The sequence below is a fragment of the Mytilus edulis genome, chromosome 3 (assembly GCF_963676685.1).
Source record: "Mytilus edulis chromosome 3, xbMytEdul2.2, whole genome shotgun sequence".
NCBI lineage: Eukaryota > Metazoa > Mollusca > Bivalvia > Mytilida > Mytilidae > Mytilus > Mytilus edulis.
This window is the reverse complement of record NC_092346.1, coordinates 68,541,364-68,560,166: the sequence shown is the minus strand read 5'-3', so window position 1 is coordinate 68,560,166 and position 18,803 is coordinate 68,541,364. Positions and strand designations below refer to the sequence as shown.

Sequence of the window (18,803 nt, the reverse complement as noted above, 5' to 3'; positions counted from 1 at the left end):
TTTCATGAACATTAATTTTCGTGGATTGATGGGAAAAAGCATTTTCCTGGATATTAGATTTCCTTGTGTTGCCAATCTCTGCACACAAATCACATAGAAAATTTGTAATTCATTGAACATTTGATTTTGTAGTTCACCTGTAGCCACAAAACCCATGAAAATTGGCATTTAATGAATAACAATGAATCCACAGTTTAATAACAATGAATCCACAGTTTATCTATTTTTCAACAAACATAAACTAGGGATACCATTTTTTATTTTATTATTGGTTTTATAATATAGTGTAAAAGTATGTTGATTTTCCGTTATATTCAGTTCATTAATCTACCTTGGTATGGATACAGTTTTGCATATAGGGTCAATGGCTAAATCGATCAACAAAACTTTTGAAAAAAACATGTAAAATAACCTTCATATTTTCATTCTTAAATGCAAAAAACTCTAATTCAGAAAAACAAATACTTAGCCTTACTTGTGATTTAATAAATAAATACTTATTTAATCATGAAACTAATATATGTTTAACGGTTCTTAATTGGTCAAAAGTTTGTTACTTGGACAGAAACTCATACAGGTCTGAAAATACTTATCATACAAATATATAGCATACATCAGTGCTATATACAAATATATCTGAAACTAGCTATCTTAATTACAATCAAATCATCCCATGTTTTTGTTTTTATTACTATAAAATTGAGAATGGAAATGGGGAATGTGTCAAAGAGACAACAACCCGACCAAATAAAAAACAACAGCAGATGCTTGAATGGTTGACCTCTTGCTAATATAACTCAATGTGAAAAAGTGTTTAAAAAAACATCAACTTCAAAATCCTGGACTTTACAAAGACTGATATAAATTTTGTATCTTTTGATCTAATGACTTTTCCAAAACAATCACTTTTGAACTGTTGTGTCCAACATTTATTGTACGGACTCTTAAGTTGTGCGATGTGCAGGTCAAATATTATTCTTACTCTTTAAAATCCACCCACTGGTTATTAGTTATACATATTTGTTGACAAGATGATACACCAGTGTTACAACATAGAGCCAACGAAATAATCCAATCATATTATTAAATGTTGCATACAGTCTTTAAAATTATAATGTCATAACATTCACATTGACATGTATATACATGTATAGCCCAATATCAAATGTTTATTCAATTTCACTGACATCTTTTCTTTAAAACATGTGTGTTAACTTGTACTCTCCTCAGGTTTGTTTAAAGTCCAAATACAGGTTTGTCCAACCCCAGTCATAGACACTACCTTGTAACCTTTCTTTTCTAGTTTGTTAAGCACTACTCTTGCACAATCTTCACTTCTCCACTCTGTGCTGTAAATAAAACAGGATCATTTCAGGTACATGTATTAATACCGTACAAGATAGTATTTTATTCCACTATACAAACTTTCATACCATACAATAACTAATAAAGAGCTGCTGAACCAACGCCTCTTATGTTTTGTGCTGGTAGAGTTCCCTTAAGTGGATACCAGATGGTATGCAGGGTTGTCACATAAAAAAATCAAATACCGCTACATTGACAACAACACTTAAGTAAACTGCATCTTTTATTGTCGACATGTTTCGCCGATTAGATCGGCTTCATCAGGACAAAGTATACAAAATTAGAACCCCTGAAGTACAAAAAAATGGTATCATGTATGTGACGTCATAATTGTCCATTGTTGACGTTGCTATGGGATACTCTATATCATTATGTAATGTTGAACAGAAAATGAATCAAACATAGTACAATGCAAATGAAGTTACTAAATTTAGAGTTAATCTATAATTTTTCGAATTGTCTTTAACCCAGTCGAAGTGGTAGGGGTGTGCCCTATAAGTGTTGTCCAAATTAGGAAGAAACTTTATAAAACTGTACACTGACATTGTACTTACATTTATGTTACACAAATTTAATTTCTATTTAAAAACACATTTTATTTTTTACACTTAATTATACCGTTATAATAGTTTACAACCATTTTAAAGTTAAAGACAATTCGAAAAATTATAGATTAACTCTAAATTTAGTAACTTCATTTGCATTGTACTATGTTTGATTCATTTTCTGTTCAACATTACATAATGATATAGAGTATCCCATAGCAACATCAACAATGGACAATTATGACGTCACATACATGATACCATTTTTTTGTACTTCAGGGGTTCTAATTTTGTATACTTTGTCCTGATGAAGCCGATCTAAACGGCGAAACATGTCGACAATAAAAGAGGGACGAAAGATACCAAAGGGACAGTCAAACTCATAAATCTAAAACAAACTGACAACGCCATGGCTAAAAATAAACTAGAGGCTCTAAAGAGCCTGTGTCGCTCACCTTGGTCTATGTGAATATTAAACAAAGGAAGCAGATTGAAAATTGACTACAAAGGTCAATAACTCCTACAGGGGTCAATTGACCATTTCGTTCATGTTGACTTATTTGTAGATCTTACTTTGCTGAACATTATTGCTGTTTACAGTTTACCTATATTTATAATAATATTCAATATAATAACCAAAAACAGCAAAATTTCCCTAAAATTACCAATTCAGGGGCCGCAACCCAAAAACAGGTTGTCCAATTCATCTGAAAATTTCAGGGCAGATAGATCTTCACCTGATTAACAATTTTACTTCATGTCAGATTTTCTCTAAATTATTTGGTTTTTGAGTTATAAGCCAAAAACTGCATTTTACCCCTATGTTCTATTTTTAGCCGTGGCAGCCATCTTGGTTTGATGGCCAGGTCACCGGACACATTTTTTAAACAAGAAACCCCAAAGATGATTGTGGCATAGTTTGAATCAATTTGGCACAGCAGTTTCAGAGAAGAAGATTTTAGTAAAAGATATATAAAATTTACGAAAAATGGTTAAAAATTGACTTTAAAGGGCAATAACTCCTAAAGAGGTCAACTGACCATTTTGGTCATGCTGACTTATTTGTAAATCTGACCTTGCTGAACATTATTGCTGTTTACAGTTTACCTATATCTATAATAATATTCAATATAATAACCAAAAACAGCAAAATTTCCTTAAAATTACCAATTCAGGGGCCGCAACCCAAAAACAGGTTGTCCAATTCATCTGAAAATTTCAGGGCAGATAGATCTTCACCTGATTAACAATTTTACTCATGTCAGATTTGCTCTAAATGCTTTGGTTTTTGAGTTATAAGCCAAAAACTGCATTTTACCCCTATGTTCTATTTATAGCCATGGCGGTCATCTCGCTTAGTTGGCGGGGTCACCGGACACAATTTTTAAACTAGATACCCCAATGATGATTGTGGCCAAGTTTCAAATAATTTGGCCCAGCAGTTTCAGAGGAGAAGATTTTTCTAAAAGATTACTAAGATTTACGAAAAATGGTTAAAAATTGACTATAAAGGGCAATAACTCCTAAAGTGGTCAACTGATCATTTTGGTCATGTTGACTTATTTGTAGATCTTACTTTGCTGAACATTATTGCCTTTTACAGTTTATCTCTATCTGAAATAATATTCAAGATAATAACCAAAAACAACAAAATTTCCTTAAAATTACCAATTCAGGGGCAGCAACCTAACAACGGAATGTCAGATTCATCTGAAAATTTCAGGGCAGATAGATCTTAACCTGATTAACAATATTACCCCATGTCAGATTTGCCCTAAATGCTTTGGTTTTTGAGTTATAAGCCAAAAACTGCATTTTACCCCTATGTTCTATTTATAGCCATGGCGGCCATCTTGGTTAGTTGGCGGGGTCACTGGACACAATTTTTAAACTAGATACCCCAATGATGATTGTGGCCAAGTTTGGTTAAATTTGGCCTAGTAGTTTCAGAGGAGAAGATTTTTGTAAAAGTTAACGCCGGACGCAGGACGACGACGACGGACGACGACGACGGACGCCGGACGCCAAGTGATGAGAAAAGCTCACTTGGCCCTTTGGGCCAGGTGAGCTAAAAAGACAAACAGAAAAACAATAGTACACACGACACAACATAGAAAACTAAAGAATAAACAACACGAACCCCACCAAAAACTAGGGGTGATCTCAGGTGCTCCGGAAGGGTAAGCAGATCCTGCTCCACATGTGGCACCCGTCGTGTTGCTTAAGTCATTACAAATCCGGTAAATAGTCTAATTCGGTAGGTCATATTCATGAAAGGGAAGGGGATTGTAGTTACGACGTAAGGAACATATCCGATATCATTTGTGAAACGGTTATTCCATAACGGTCAACCAACTCGTGATGGCGTCCGTAAAATTTAGGAAGGGATGATTTCAACTTCACCAGATGCAGTTTACTTAAGTGTTGTTGTCAATGTAGCGGCATACAATAACTAGTAATTCTATATGATTTACTTTATTTCTGTTGAAGGCTGTATGGTCCCTATATTAATATCAAAGCTGATTTCATTTGGATAGCATCTATAATAGCTGACCTCAACATTTAAGTGAGCTTTTATAATTTAATTCTAAATCTAGAGAAGTACTTGTCCTTCAAAGTCTAAAATTAGGTCAACTGAACATCGGGTCTTACAGGATAACTTGCTGTCTTACTGATTGGCTAAACTTTCAAACTGTTTAAATTTAGTATCATTAAAAAGAGTTAGGATCATGATATGTGTATGCTTTACACAAATCTATGCACATATACAATTATCTTACCTCCTATACATTTCTAGGAATATGATTGGTTAAAAGCGTCCGCATGCAAACCGTGTATATTTGATATTAGGTTAGTGGGGAGGCGGAGCTTATGTCATACACAGTTAGTAGTGGAGTTACGTCCCTTTATATTCCATATTAGGTAAGAAAGGAGGCAGGGCTTATTTCATACACGGTTAGTATTGGTGTTACCTCCCTTTATAAAAACAAAGGGCACTGAGAAAAAATCTAAAAGGTTTCAACAGACGAAGAAATTGATGATTACGATGGAAATAAATTCATAAAAGATATTTAAACCTAACAAGTTGTTCTTGTTGGCATCTGTTTTTGTAGAATCAATGGAAGTAATCTTTAATGCTAACAGTACAGAAGACTTGCTCATTTTGATAGGTCACTAGTCTAAATTTCACACATTAAGATAGTTGGTAAGATAAATTTGTTACATAGTGTGCTAGTGACGTAATACGGTATATGGGGTCAGAAAATTGCATATGGGGATTCGAGCTTCGCTCTCACCCCATATGGAATTTACTGACCCCATATATACCGTATTAGGTCACTAGCACACTATGTAACTAATAATATTACTCACTTACTGTGTAAAGTAAAGAAAAAGTAAGCTAATTAAAAACTTAACATGAATAAGTGTAGATGATGAAAGTCATAGATTATCAAGGTCATGTACTCATCAATAGAATTTCATTTAATTTTCCAAATTGTATTGACTTATAATTCTAATCAATTTAACTATTGTCAGTTTATTGTCTAAATTTTGTATGCCATAACCATTTAGTGTAAATGTGTTTGTGCTAATAAATATTGTCTATTGTTTTAATTGTCTTGTAGTGTCTGTTACATAATAAATCTATTGAGATACATATATCCAATCAAAGTAACCTTAAAATGGTCACTTGAGTAAGTTGAGTATAATTAAGAAAGAAGTCAAGGTCAGGTGATAATGACCTCCTAACAAGTTCACATCATAAGCTGCATTCATTCCTTTGTGAAAGAAACAATATGTGTATATCTTTGTACCAAAAAAAAATAATACCAGTGTCTTGTGAATGAAAGTTGTAATCCATGAATTTTTTGTAGTTGAACAAAAATAGAATAATCAGCTTAGTTTAGCAATTTAAATAAAGACTTACAAATTATTTCCAAGAGCTTTCATTTTGGTAGCACCAAGATATTCCATTAACTTGGGTTCACTCCATTCATCACCAACAAATGTTGGACCACTTTCCTACAAATACATATATATAAGAATGAAAAATCCAGAAGAAACATAGGTAAAGCAAATTGTAGACAGCTAAATGGGATACATAACAGGTTTTTAACACTAGTTAGCAGAAGAAACATGGAACACTAATATTACTTAAATTCTAATTCGTAAACTCAAATGAACATAAAATATTTATCAAATAACCACAAACTCTTACATGGGAGACGCCACTTGCAGAGACAAGCACACATTTTATTATAAATATGAGTATAATATTGTTGAAAGTTCATATAAATATATATATAGCTTTTAAGCAGCTTGTACTGGTTTCCCCATACTTGTGGTCCACAAATTTGAAAATAAATAATATGATTAATAATATTATTTATTTGGCAAAATGCTACTGTACACTTTGAGTACAATGGCTCGAATGACTTTAAACCACCTGAGTTCACTCGTGCATGAATGCAATATCCCAATCGAACCGAACTAAAAAATTACTATAATTAACAAAACAAGCGTCAACTATAATCAAATAACATTTAACATGTTCGATTTTGTACAACTTTGATAAATACATTCATTTAACTGACCTAGACTTTCACTTTCATGAACCAAACAGTAATCAGAGTCCCTTGGTTGCCAATCAATAAGTATTTATCAAAGGATAATTTTAAATTGAACCTTCCTCAAGACATTTAGACCACAGGTATTTGGGGCATGGACCCCCCTTTTTTTGACCTCACTAAAAAAAAAAATTGTTTGGTGGTTTTTTTTCATTTATTTTCAATTTTCTACAATGTATGAACATATATCAAGTCTCAACAATCCATTGCTAGTCGATTGCAATCACTTTTTTACTATCCATACGATCCCCAAGTGAACGAAAATAAAAGAATCCACAGTATTTAACTAAATGGATGTTCAGGGGCGGATGCAGGAATTTTCGAAAGGGGGGGTGCTAACCCAGGGCACCCAGGGCAAAGGGGGGGTGCAAAACATATGTCCCGATACAAATGCATTGATCGGCAAAAATAAAGGGGGGGTGCGCACCCCCGGAACCCCCCCCCCCCCCCCTGGATCCGCCACTGATGTTCTACTGCCTTTGACCATCATCATCATCATACTTTATTTCCTCCTATGGGAGATTGACATAAGACAAAATACAAATATTATGTACAATCAGAAAAGTTTTGAAATCACATAATTCGAAATGTCAATAACTTAATATTTTGAATGGAAAAGTATTTACAGTCTACAATTTTTTAGGAAGGAAAATCCCTCGTTAAGGGCTTCCAAACGATGTTCCGGTATTAAAATGTCACAGAGATCTTCATGGTTGCCAAGCAAAAGATCTGAGAAGCGCTCATCCAATTTTGAAACCGTTGTGTACATGAAATTGAAACTAGTTAATTCAGTTAATCTGTTATAAAGTGAAAGTCTCTGTGATTGAAGTTCTGTGCACATGCATATTTGGTGGTTCAGTATATCTAGAACAAAGTGTCCACACAGTTTGCAATTTCCGCTAGTAGGAGGAGTAGTCCAGAGTTTAGCTATATGTTTCGCAGTTAAAAGTCTGCCACTAATTTTTGCATATTGCCACAGGAAATCATAGTTATTGTTTTCAGATAATCTTAAGAATTTGACGAAATCGTTGTCCCTGCGCATTCACTCTTCCTTTTGAAGTCTTTCAATTGGGTCAACAGCACTACTGACAATGTTTTTCCACTGAAACTTGGTCGGGAATGTGCCTGTAAACATATAGTTTGTCAAATATTTCAAAAGGGAAAACTTTGATAAAATGTTAATCACATCTGGGATGAATCCATATTGTTTTCTACATGTATCTCCGAAAAACTGGTATAGTCTGTAGATGAAAATTTGTTTTGTAAGAGATTCCGCCTTCATTTCACATAGTTTACATAGGAACTTCAGTTTCCGTTTTTCAACTAGTACTGGTAGTCTCTCGAGGTTGATCATCGATTCGCACAAAGCTGACCGTGTTCGTCTAGGAAGGCCTTGAATATGTTTCACAATGAAATGTTGGAAAGTTTCAAGAGAAGTTATGTCTTTCATTTTTAACCCATTCCAAAGCTCACATCCGTACAGTACCGTAGGTATTACGATTTTATTGTAGATGCTACACACAGTTAAGGGATTTAGCAAACAAGTTCCAGTATATAGCTATAGCAAAATATGCATTTCGGCCCTTCCTACATGAAAGCTGAATATCTGAGCTTGGCGATAAGTCAACCGTTCTTAATATTCCAAGGTGCCTTGTCTCAGTTAAAATGTTAACATCATTATCTCCAAGATTAAATACGTGTTCTAAGTCATTTTTGTAGCATAAAATGACAGATTTTAGCGGATTAAACTCAAATCTCCATCTAAGTGAGTAATCGTAAGCACAATTTAACAAAATTTGGAGTCTTTGTGGTGAGGTACCGATGCACACTACGTCGTCAGCAAATGATGGATTACTTGTATGAATATTTGAAATATTTGCTTTACTATTTATACCAAGACGGATAGTTTGTATATTATAAAATTGAGAATAGAAATGGGGAATGTGCCAAAGAGACAACAACCCGACCATAGAAAAAAAAACCAGCAGAAGTGTACCAACAGGTCTTCAATGTAGCGAGAAATTCCCTAGGCCACTATGCCACACTGTATCAAATGCACGGGAACTGTCCAAAAACACAACGAACAATTTGCAGCCTAATTCTAAGAGGTAATAAATAGTTTCTTGGAAGTTGAAGGAGGCAGTAATACAGCTTAGTCCATTTAGAAAACCTTGTTGTTGTAAATTTGGGAATAAATCATTCTCCAAAGAGGTTACAGTCGCTTCTTTAATACAGTTTCGAACAGCTTGTAAAGTATTACAATAGCGATATAGGACGATAGTTTTCGGGCGCTAGTTTGCACTTTCCATTATCTTTTTACAATGGGATTAATAAACCATGCTTCCAACACAAGGGAATACGACCAAACCGAATCACTGCATTTAAAATACGGAGAATAACTGTTTGTAGTTTACTTCCACTGTATCTAACATGTTCGTTTTGTAGCTTGTCATAGCCTGGTGCCTTTTGTAGCTTGAGGTTTCTAATCGCTGTTTCAATTTCAACTATGTTTATTTCCCCTCCTGGGAGGAGGCCATTATATTTTGCACATGACTCGAGTGTGCGATCTACAAATTCAGTCACGTAGGCCTTGAAATCACTATCAAATTTAGCATTTTCTGTTGGAGTATACACGCCTGCATAAAAGTCAGCAAATGCATTGGAAATATCTTCAGGAGATTTACAGTCAGGTTATCATGCAGTATTTCTGAAATTTGGTTGGTTTTGCGGCATTTTCGACGGGATATTAAGCACCAAAAGAGTCTAAAATCACACTCGGCTGCTTCTTCGATTTCATGGTAAGTATTAGCAAAGGCGTTATATGCAAAACGTTGATGATTACGAAATTCGTTTTTCGCAGATTTGTATTCAACATAGGAAGGAAAGGACTTCCCTCGGGGTCTACCATGATTAATCCATGTCCTGCAAGCTAAGCGTTCAGCTTTGTGTGCTTGTTTTACTTGATCTGACCAGTACGGCTTAGTGTTGGGAGTAAAGCTACCTGACGGTATTGTTATGTTTGCACATTCTTTCAGTTTATCTGTAAGTTTGCTATCTAGTGTATCTAAATCTAGAAATGTGCTTAATGGCATATCCAAAAGATCAACTGCTATTTCATTTGTAAGTTCGTTGTAGGCATGCAAACTACTATCAGATGCTTTGCGCCACGACGACCAAACAGTATTACCTCCATTCGACGAATTAGCGACACACGGTATACTCAGTTGTAAGAAAACAGGTAGGTGGTCTGAAGTAAGACTCATAGTTCTTTCAGGAATATTTTCGCAAAAAGTTACGTCATTAGCCAATTCCTCGCTGACAAGGAAATAATCCAGTACAGTACGAGTCGGAATGAACGTGAATGATGAAGGATCACAAAGACTGCTAGCATTAATCGGAACTATGTTATTCCTTAATATGAAATCTGAAAAAATGATGGATTTGTTCACATTAGTTCGTTCAAGGTCGGTTACTCTGCAACTAGTGTTGAAATCACCAGCTACAATTACGGGACCAAATTTTGCATAGTTGTTGACATAATCTTCAACAATGTTCAGTTCATATTTATAATTTTGCATGTTACTGTCTGCGGGTAAGTAGACCGAGAAAACAAATATAGAGTAGTTTTCGTTACACTGTATTTCAATTCCTAATAATCTTTCAGAGACGGGACAGTTAATTGGTTTTTTATGTTGAATTTCAATGTTTTCTTGTACATAATTGCAACGCCACCGTTTCCACATTTACAGGTTTCAATGTTAATATTTGTATCTGCTATACCTATACTGTGGTAATTAGTGTCTAATGTGTTCAGGAATTTTAGAGAGTGGTTAAATAACTTGTGCTCCGATAATACGGCAATGTCACAATTTGTATACCTAAAAAATTCTGTTAGACAAACTGTTGATGACATGATACCGCGTACATTCCAAGTCACTAGAGAAAGCATGATTGTAGTTATTAAATATCCAAAATGTACATGAATGTAGCTAAGAGCCATCTTGATAGTGATGTGTTTCAGTTGATTGCTCATTGTTAAGCCGATCGTTCCATGCACGATTATTATACCAAGGTCGACAGATTATGTTGTTGGGCCAAAACTCACTGTTTTGAAGTAACGGTTTAGATTCCATTGTAACGTTTATTCTACCAGAAATTCTGCCTTTACGTGGTTTGAACAGTATGACGTGCGTAATATTAACTCCACGATGTTTCGCAAAGCTCAATGGGCCCGCCTTACTTGAAGAAGGATCAATGTTTGTGATGTAAAATCTGGACGTTCGTTTTCGGCTTACACCTGTAAAGTTATCATTTTCTGGTTTGGGATCATTTTGGACCCCGTTAATCTGTACCGGGATTTGAAAGGCAGGTTTTATTGCTTTGGCCAAATTAGTAGCTACGTTGTCAGCGTTTTTGTTTATGCCTCCCAGAAGTTTGTCTCTATATGAATCGCATTTTATGTTCGAGCACAGGCACTAGACGTTCTGTCAATAGTATAAAAATATTGAAAGAAAATAGTGTCCACTGTCAATAGTATAAAAATGTTGAAAGAAAATAGTGTCCATATATATAATTATTATATATATGGACACTATTTTCTTCCAATATTTTTATACTATTGACAGAACGTCTAGTGCCTGTGGTTCGAGTCAGTTGCAATTTCCTTTGCGCAAATTGGCGTAATTAAACCGGCATTATTATCCGTTTCAACGATTTTCGTTGGGCTTTTTCCGCAATGTTCTAGAAAATCTACAGAGTCGTAGGCACCAGGTATTATAGGATCGGATTGCTGGGGGTCGATCTGATACAGCATACGATCTATTTCGGTTGTAATCACTAACAGTCAAAGATATAACTCTATAGGGTTATTAGAGAAAAATAACATATGCTTGTTATTGTGGACAAAAAAATCAAAGAACTGTGATAACATATGTATGTTACATGTTTCAAAGGAACAATATACATCATTAGTTTTGTTAAAATTTATACAAGTTCTATTGATATTACTATTGTCTTTATGTATACTTAACTATAGAAAGATATAACAGTTCATAGTTTGCCAATCATGCATAGTATACCTATGTTATTACAGAAAAAATATGCCTGTAATAACTAAAGGGCGTTATTACAGAAAAAATATGCCTGTAATAACTAAAGGGTGTTATTACAGCTTCTCTACATCACTTCAAAGCATTTGCTCAGACATAGATCATGCTTAATAACAATATATTTTAATTTATTGTAAGAAGTAATGATCAGAGCATGTAATGAGGTTCTGCGCAAGCTTCCCAGTATAGTCCGGCGGCTTTGTAAAAAATTGTGCACATCCTGTTACAAGCATGAAATTTGGCACAGACCTTCCTCAACTATTACTCTTTTATTTCAGATAGGGAGGCATTTGAAAAAAATGTCTCACTTCCGGTAAAATCCAAAATGGCGGACGTTATACTTAAATCAGCCCAATATCGAAGACTAGCGTGTAAAAATGTCCTATTATCATGCTACTATCATAATATTTGGTACAGACCTTTGTGTTTTACTACTTTTGGATAAATTGAATAGATTAGATGTCTTCAGAAACCCAACTTCCGGTTAAAATCCAATATGGCGGACATTGTACTTAAATAAGCTTATTTTTTAGGGAGGGTAATTGAAATGTGTTTTAACGTATTGCTACTATAATTACATTGTGTATGAACCTTTCTTTGGTGCTTCTGATGGAGACAATGTATAAGACATATGTCTTAAAAACCCTTACTTCCGGAAGTATCCAAAATGGCGGACAGAGAAATATCAATTTTTTATTCAAATTTTCAACTTTCTTCAAAATGTAAAGAAAATGATTTTATTTTGTGCTGGTCATTAAACTTTTGGCTTTAAGTTATCCCCAAAACCACTTATTCTAGCATGTTGTAAATGCTAAGATATAAAGTTGACACTTCCGGTAAAAATATGACGTAAATTTTAAAGATGAGTCCTCAATCTATTTCTTCGATGTAGAGTTTTGGATAGATTGATTTAAACAAAATAAAATCACTATAGTACTAAAAAATATTTAAAACTACTTCTATTTGGCCAAGAATACATGCTTATTCACAATCACCACCACATGCACACAAGGCAGTGCACGGGAGACCCGATTTTACACATTAAAAATAACCGCGGCATCCTTTCTTACATCCATAATGTACAAGCTTCTGAAAAAATGATGAGGTCTCAGAAAGAGTTTTTTTTAAAGGGACCCTCTTTGTCCCTTCGCAATCCATTAGTGACAAGACTATAGGTAGCATAAGAGTCAATCCAAAGCTCGTCTCACTAAACACCTGCATTAGTATATTACACGTTTTACATGCTTGAAAAGACTAGAACAAGTCGTGGGAATAGCCTCACTTAAAATGAGATTTCCCTTTTGTGCAAAAATTGACTTTCTTGGTTCGTTAATCATGTTAGATCTGATAAGTTTGTACAGTACAACCCCGGTGATTTAGGCTGGTCAATCATCATTCTTTATGTTAAATTCACATCTTCAAATACCATTAATGTCTCCCACGCAGTCTTTTTTTTCCTTTTCAAGCAAAGAGAGAACAGTATCACAACCCGTCATAAGGTATTGGTCAGAAATAAATGTGTGTGATCACTCATTGCCTAGTGCATTTGAAAGGCCATTGATAGATATTAATCCAAAGATTTTTGCCTCCCCAAATACAATCAATAGTTCGTCTGCCCCTTTGTTACGGAATAGCGAAATACTGGTAGTTTTAAAGCTGCTAAAAGAAGCAAGGGTAACATTTAGGGGAAAGGGAATACACAGACGAACCCAGGATTAAAAACATCCTCAAAGATGGGAAAGTTTTCTGAGAGATGACGACAGTAAGAAAGAACTTTTAAGTTTTCATTCACAGGAGCTTGCTCAATACAATTTTGAGTACAAGGTAGTTGAAGCAACAAATGCTCAGGATGTTTAGTGTTATCCACCACTTGATGATGTTTCAAGTTTAGCACCATGTTTACACGAAGAGACTGACACTAGAATCAAGATGGATGTGTCTGATGCAGTGAAACATAGACTTAACTGAGTCATGACTCAAACAGTCGATACTGATGTCATTGCTGTTTCGCTATTCCGTGACATAGGGCAGACAAACTTTGGTTTGCATTTAGAAGGGGAAAAGTATAAGATATATATCAATCAATGACCTTTCAAATGCACTAGGCATTAAAAGATAACACGTTCGCTGGAAAAGGAACTGCGTTGGTGACATTAATGGAGTTTGAAGATGTGACTATAGCATTTAGAATGATGATTGACCAGCCAACATCACCATATGGATTTCATGTTTAATGTCATTGAAAACGATACGTGGTTTTGTTGGAAGATAAAAAAAAAAAAACAGATTAGGTTAACAAGGCAAGAAAATATGTGTTTTTGCAGAATTTATTAAGATGTGAGAAACAATATCACAGTCTTTGTAAATGTTGGAAATCAGCTCTCCGATTGTGAATTGCGGCCTACTGAGTATGCTGATTGGGTATTATGTCCTTACCTAAATAAAATACCTTGAAACTGAAATACGAGTGGATGAAGTCTTGGATGCGTATGGTAGTTATAGCAACAAATGGTCAGGATATTCTATCTTATCCACCACGTAATGTATTTCAAGTTCAGCACCAAGTTCACATTTAGAGGCAGACACTAAAATCATGGTGCATGTGTCTGATGCAGTGAAACACGCACTTAAACGAGTCATGATTCGAACAGTCGTTAATGATGATGTTGTCAATACTGTTTCGCTATTCCGTGACATAGGGGTAGACGTTGTGTTTGGGAGGGCAAAAGACTTTAGATTAATATCTATCAATGGCCTTTCAAATGCACTAGGCAATGAGTGATCTGGGTGATCTGAAACACTTATTGTTATCCATGTCTTTACAAGTTGTGATATGGTTCTCTCTTTGCTTGAAAGGGGGGAAAAAACTATGTGGGAGACATTGATTGCATTTGAAGATGTGACTTTAACAAAAAGAATGATGATTAATCAGACTAAATCACCGGGGTTTTACTGTAAGATCGCACAAACTTAGCAGATGGGTATAACATGGTTAACGAAGCAAGAAAATAACTATGTGCGCAACAGGGACGGCTTTCCGAGGCTATTCCCTCAACTTGGTCTAGTCTTTTCCAGCATGTAAATAATGCAATATACTTAGACAGGTGTTTAGGGAGACGAGCTTGGGATTGGCTCTTATGCTACCCACTCCAGGCAGGGACAAAGAGGATAACTTTTGAAAAACTCTTTTTGAGGCCTCATCATTTTGTCAAAAGCTTATACATTGTGGATGTAAGAAAGGATTCCGCGGTCATTTTTAATGTGGAAAATCGGGTATCCCGTGCACTGCGATGTGTGCATGTCATGGTGACTGTGAATAAACATGTATTCTTGGCCAAATAGTAATAATTTTAAATAATTTTTAGTACTATAGTGATTTTATTTTGTTTTAATCAATCTATCCAAAACTCTAAATCGAAGAAATAGATTGAGGACTCATCTTTGAAATTTACGTCATATTTTTAACCGGAAGTGTCAACTTTATATCTAAATATTTACAACATGCTAGAATAAGTGGTTTTGAGGATAACTTTAAGCCAAAAGTTTAATGACCAGCACAAAATAAAATCATTTCTTTACATTTTGAAAAAAATGAAAATTTGAATAAAAAATTGATATTTCTCTGTCCGCCATTTTGGATATACCCGGAAGAAAGGGTTTTTAAGACATATGTCTTATGCATTGTATCCATCAGAAACACCAAAGAAAGGTTCATACACAATGTAATGATAGTAGCAATACGTTAAAACACATTTCAGTTACCCTCCCTAAAAAATAAGCTTATTTAAGTACAATGTCAGCCATATTGGATTTTAACCGAAAGTGGGGTTTCTGAAGACATCTAATCTATTTAATTTATCCAAAAGTAGTAAAAAACAAAGGTCTGTACCAAATATTATGATAGTAGCATGATAATAACACATTTTTACACGCTAGCCTTCGATATTGGGCTGATTTAAGTATGACGTCCGCCATTTTGGATTTTACCGGAAGTGAGACATTTTTTTCAAATGCCTCCCTATCTGAAATAAAAGAGTAATAGTTGAGGAAGGTCTATGCCAAATTTCATGCTTGTAACAGGATGTGCACAATGCGTCTGAAATATGCTTGTAGCCGCCGGACTAGTAATTCCCAAGTGTCTCATATAATAAGTTACATGCCTTTAATAACTAAGCCTTGTTATTACAGCTAAGTTAATCACTTAAAAGACTCATCTCATTGATTTACCATGGTTAATGAAAAATGTATTAATCTAAATCAAAAATTAGTTATCAAGGCTAATGCATTTTGTTTCTGCGCAAAGTTTCAAGAGTTCCCTAGAGCCCAGTCCAAATAATTATGACGTCTTGAAAGGCTATTATATTTTTTTCTTTGACACGTCGAAGTAAGGCGTCAAAGAAAAAAATTATAATAGCCTTTCAAGATGTCATAATTATTTGGACTACCTAGAGCCCACTAAAAATTAAAATATTTATGATTTATTTTACAAATAAACATATGTTATTACAGATTTAGTAAATTTAAGGATTAAAGAGAAGACAACTCATGAAAGTATCTGTAATAACACATGGTTATAATATAAATGTTGCTGAATACTACCAAATATTAAGGATGTGCCCTGAATGCAGTTGTGAACAAACATCTAAGTTTTAATTATTTCAATACAACACCTGTGATTACACTAAGTTGAACGTCACTTATAATACTTACAAACTAATTTTAAAATCGAATCATATTTTTTTTGTGGTAAGTATTATAATGACAAAAATGACATCTTTTACTCACATTTAAATTATCACCACCTGAAATAATGTGTACGAAAAAATAAACCTAGAAAAGGGGTCCTGTTCGATTGTTTAGTTTTTAACTATTTTATTTCTTTATAAATGTACGCATTTTCGGCATTAAATAATGTCTTAGGAATCGAATTCATCCAAGTCATATTAATAAATATAACCATTGTGAAATAATCTTATTTATATTTGTAAGGCATGCATTTTTCTATCGGCCATGCTTAAAATTGTATCTGTATTTAGATTTTATGTTACCACAGACAGAAAACATGAATCAGGTTAACCGTAATAAAAGGTAAACTCGAATAGTACAACGCAACCAGAAAGTCTCAACATTGTGACAGAAAGACTCAACCACTACCTTTATATCTCAACCATTTATATTTTTTTATTTTTCTGCTCAGAGTATGCTTGACAAACAAATATTTGTGCTATTTACAGACGTGGTATTGGAAAGCCTAAAAAAAACACAAATAATTGACATATTTTCTTGCTAAGTCATTAATAGCATAGCAGTTCTATCGGATTTAAAGAATGTAAACATTATAATCCGTGGGAGAAAAGTGATTGTGACTTCAATTTAAAATATTTTAAACCCAGAAGAGACATATAAGTTACAATTATCATTTATCTATGGCATGACATTCTCCGATTTTACAAAAAAATCATTGATTTTCAGTAAATCGACGAAAATTCGACCTACCCTGTGTTTATTTTGAATATTTTGAACCAGAAAAGCTCAACAGGAAGTGCCAGAATACTTTTTTTCCGTCTCAACCCGTCTCAACCATTTGGTTGAGATTAGATGGTTTACCAGGCGTGCTATAGAGTCATATATCTGACTAGTCCAAATAATTATGACGTCTTAAAAGGCTTTGATATTTTTTTTCTTTGACGCCTTACTTCGAAAGCCTTACTTCGAAGTAAGGCGTCAAAGAAAAAAAATATCAAAGTCTTTCAAGACGTCATAATTATCATCGTGTAATGTGTTTTCGTACTAATAACAATTTTCACTGCTTACGGTTTTTACTGTTGAGTTTTTATTTAGGTGTTTACTCAGATTTAAAAAGCATGTCCTGTAGATTGATTTTAGGTATCTAGTTTTTTTGTCAATGATTTCTACGATTTTTTACTGTTTCCGATTACTTTGCGATTTTTGTATGTCAAAAAAAACGGCGTCATATGTTTTCGTATGAAATAAAAATTGGATCAGTACACGGACAGGAAATGACTACAAAATCCGGAAATAAATTTTTTCTAAAGTCGTGGTTCTGGTGATCGCTTGAATCATAAAAAAAGTTATTAAATACTTTTCAGTACTAAAAATTACTAGTAAATAGTGTAAGGTTGGTGTTTCGTGTGATGAAATTTTTAGATTTTGATTAATTTTCAGATTGGCACCTGGTTTGTACAAAATACATTATTTTTTCTAAAATAAAATGCAGTTTTCAAAATTTATGATTAAATATAAAAAGTTAAGACTGTTTTCATCTTCATGTATCAAGGATGTATAAAAAAAAATTGTCAATGAAATATTGAATAGTTGGATTTTGAACAACCATTTTATATAAGAACCCTGCTAATTTTAACTCGATGGTTTGTAATTAAAACGGCCAAAAAAACACATGACAGTCATATGTCTTGAAGATCCGGTGTCTGACTTGCAAAAAACATATCTGGACTTTATTTTAACCCTTCAGATTTTTTTTCCACAACTATTCTAGTGATGCTTTATTTTGACATTAAATAAAAATGGCTAAATAGGTCAGTTTTATTTAATTTGTTCTAACGTCTTTAAAAAGCGACGTTGAATATGTTTTAAATATATCAAGTTGTAGTGGTGTTGTTGTTCTAAATATAGAAACAGAAAAACATGCCACAATGTACGCGTATGCAGTCGAAACCGACGAAATGTGGTTGATACGAAAACATATGACATACGAAAACATATGACACGACGATATTTGGACTAATAATAGTAATATCTGACTGACTACCAAAATGGATTTCATCCTCTAATATCTTGCTTCAATATTTTTGTGAAGTGAATGATTGAAATAAGTATGTTTTAAAAGATTACCAGCCGTATTTGTGTACTGATGATAATATATGGCATTGCAAAGAGAAGATCTAAATGTCAAAATCTGTTGCTGGTCCTAGTTGTCTCCCTTGTCACAAGGATTTGCAACAACTCAGATATTTCAACTTTTACTGGTGTAATTTTAATCCAAGTTATTTCAAACTTCTTAAAACCTTATAGTAGGGTTATTTGAGTTTTTGAATTTAAAAGTCTTAAAATAATGAATACAGTTTGTTTTCTGTATATTTTGTTTTTGGAATTAGGACCGTCGTTGGTTTTCATCC

General features: G+C 34.0%; 1 protein-coding gene across 1 annotated transcript; it reads right to left on the bottom strand.

The window, feature by feature from the left end:
* Window positions 1-756: 756 nt before the first annotated feature.
* On the bottom strand, window positions 757-18,606 carry LOC139517240 (GTP cyclohydrolase 1 feedback regulatory protein-like). The gene is made up of 3 exons (XM_071308070.1): window positions 18,520-18,606; window positions 5,839-5,933; window positions 757-1,349 (listed from the first exon to the last, which is right to left on the bottom strand). Exons 1-3 carry the CDS (start codon window positions 18,553-18,555, stop codon window positions 1,211-1,213), a joined length of 270 nt encoding a protein of 89 aa, XP_071164171.1. The 5' UTR covers window positions 18,556-18,606; the 3' UTR covers window positions 757-1,210.
* Between the last annotated feature and the right edge of the window lie 197 nt (window positions 18,607-18,803).

What these genes read in the sequence shown, in the direction of transcription:
- LOC139517240 (XM_071308070.1), bottom strand. Translation starts at nt 18,555, where the DNA reads ATGCCATATATTATCATCAGTACACAAATACGGCTG. An exon ending in TCAGTACACAAATACGGCTG is followed by an intron (nt 5,934 to 18,519) that starts GTAATCTTTTAA and finishes ATGTATTTGTAG; the next exon opens with GAAAGTGGTCCAACATTTGT. An exon ending in AAAGCTCTTGGAAATAATTT is followed by an intron (nt 1,350 to 5,838) that starts GTAAGTCTTTAT and finishes TTTTATTTACAG; the next exon opens with CACAGAGTGGAGAAGTGAAG.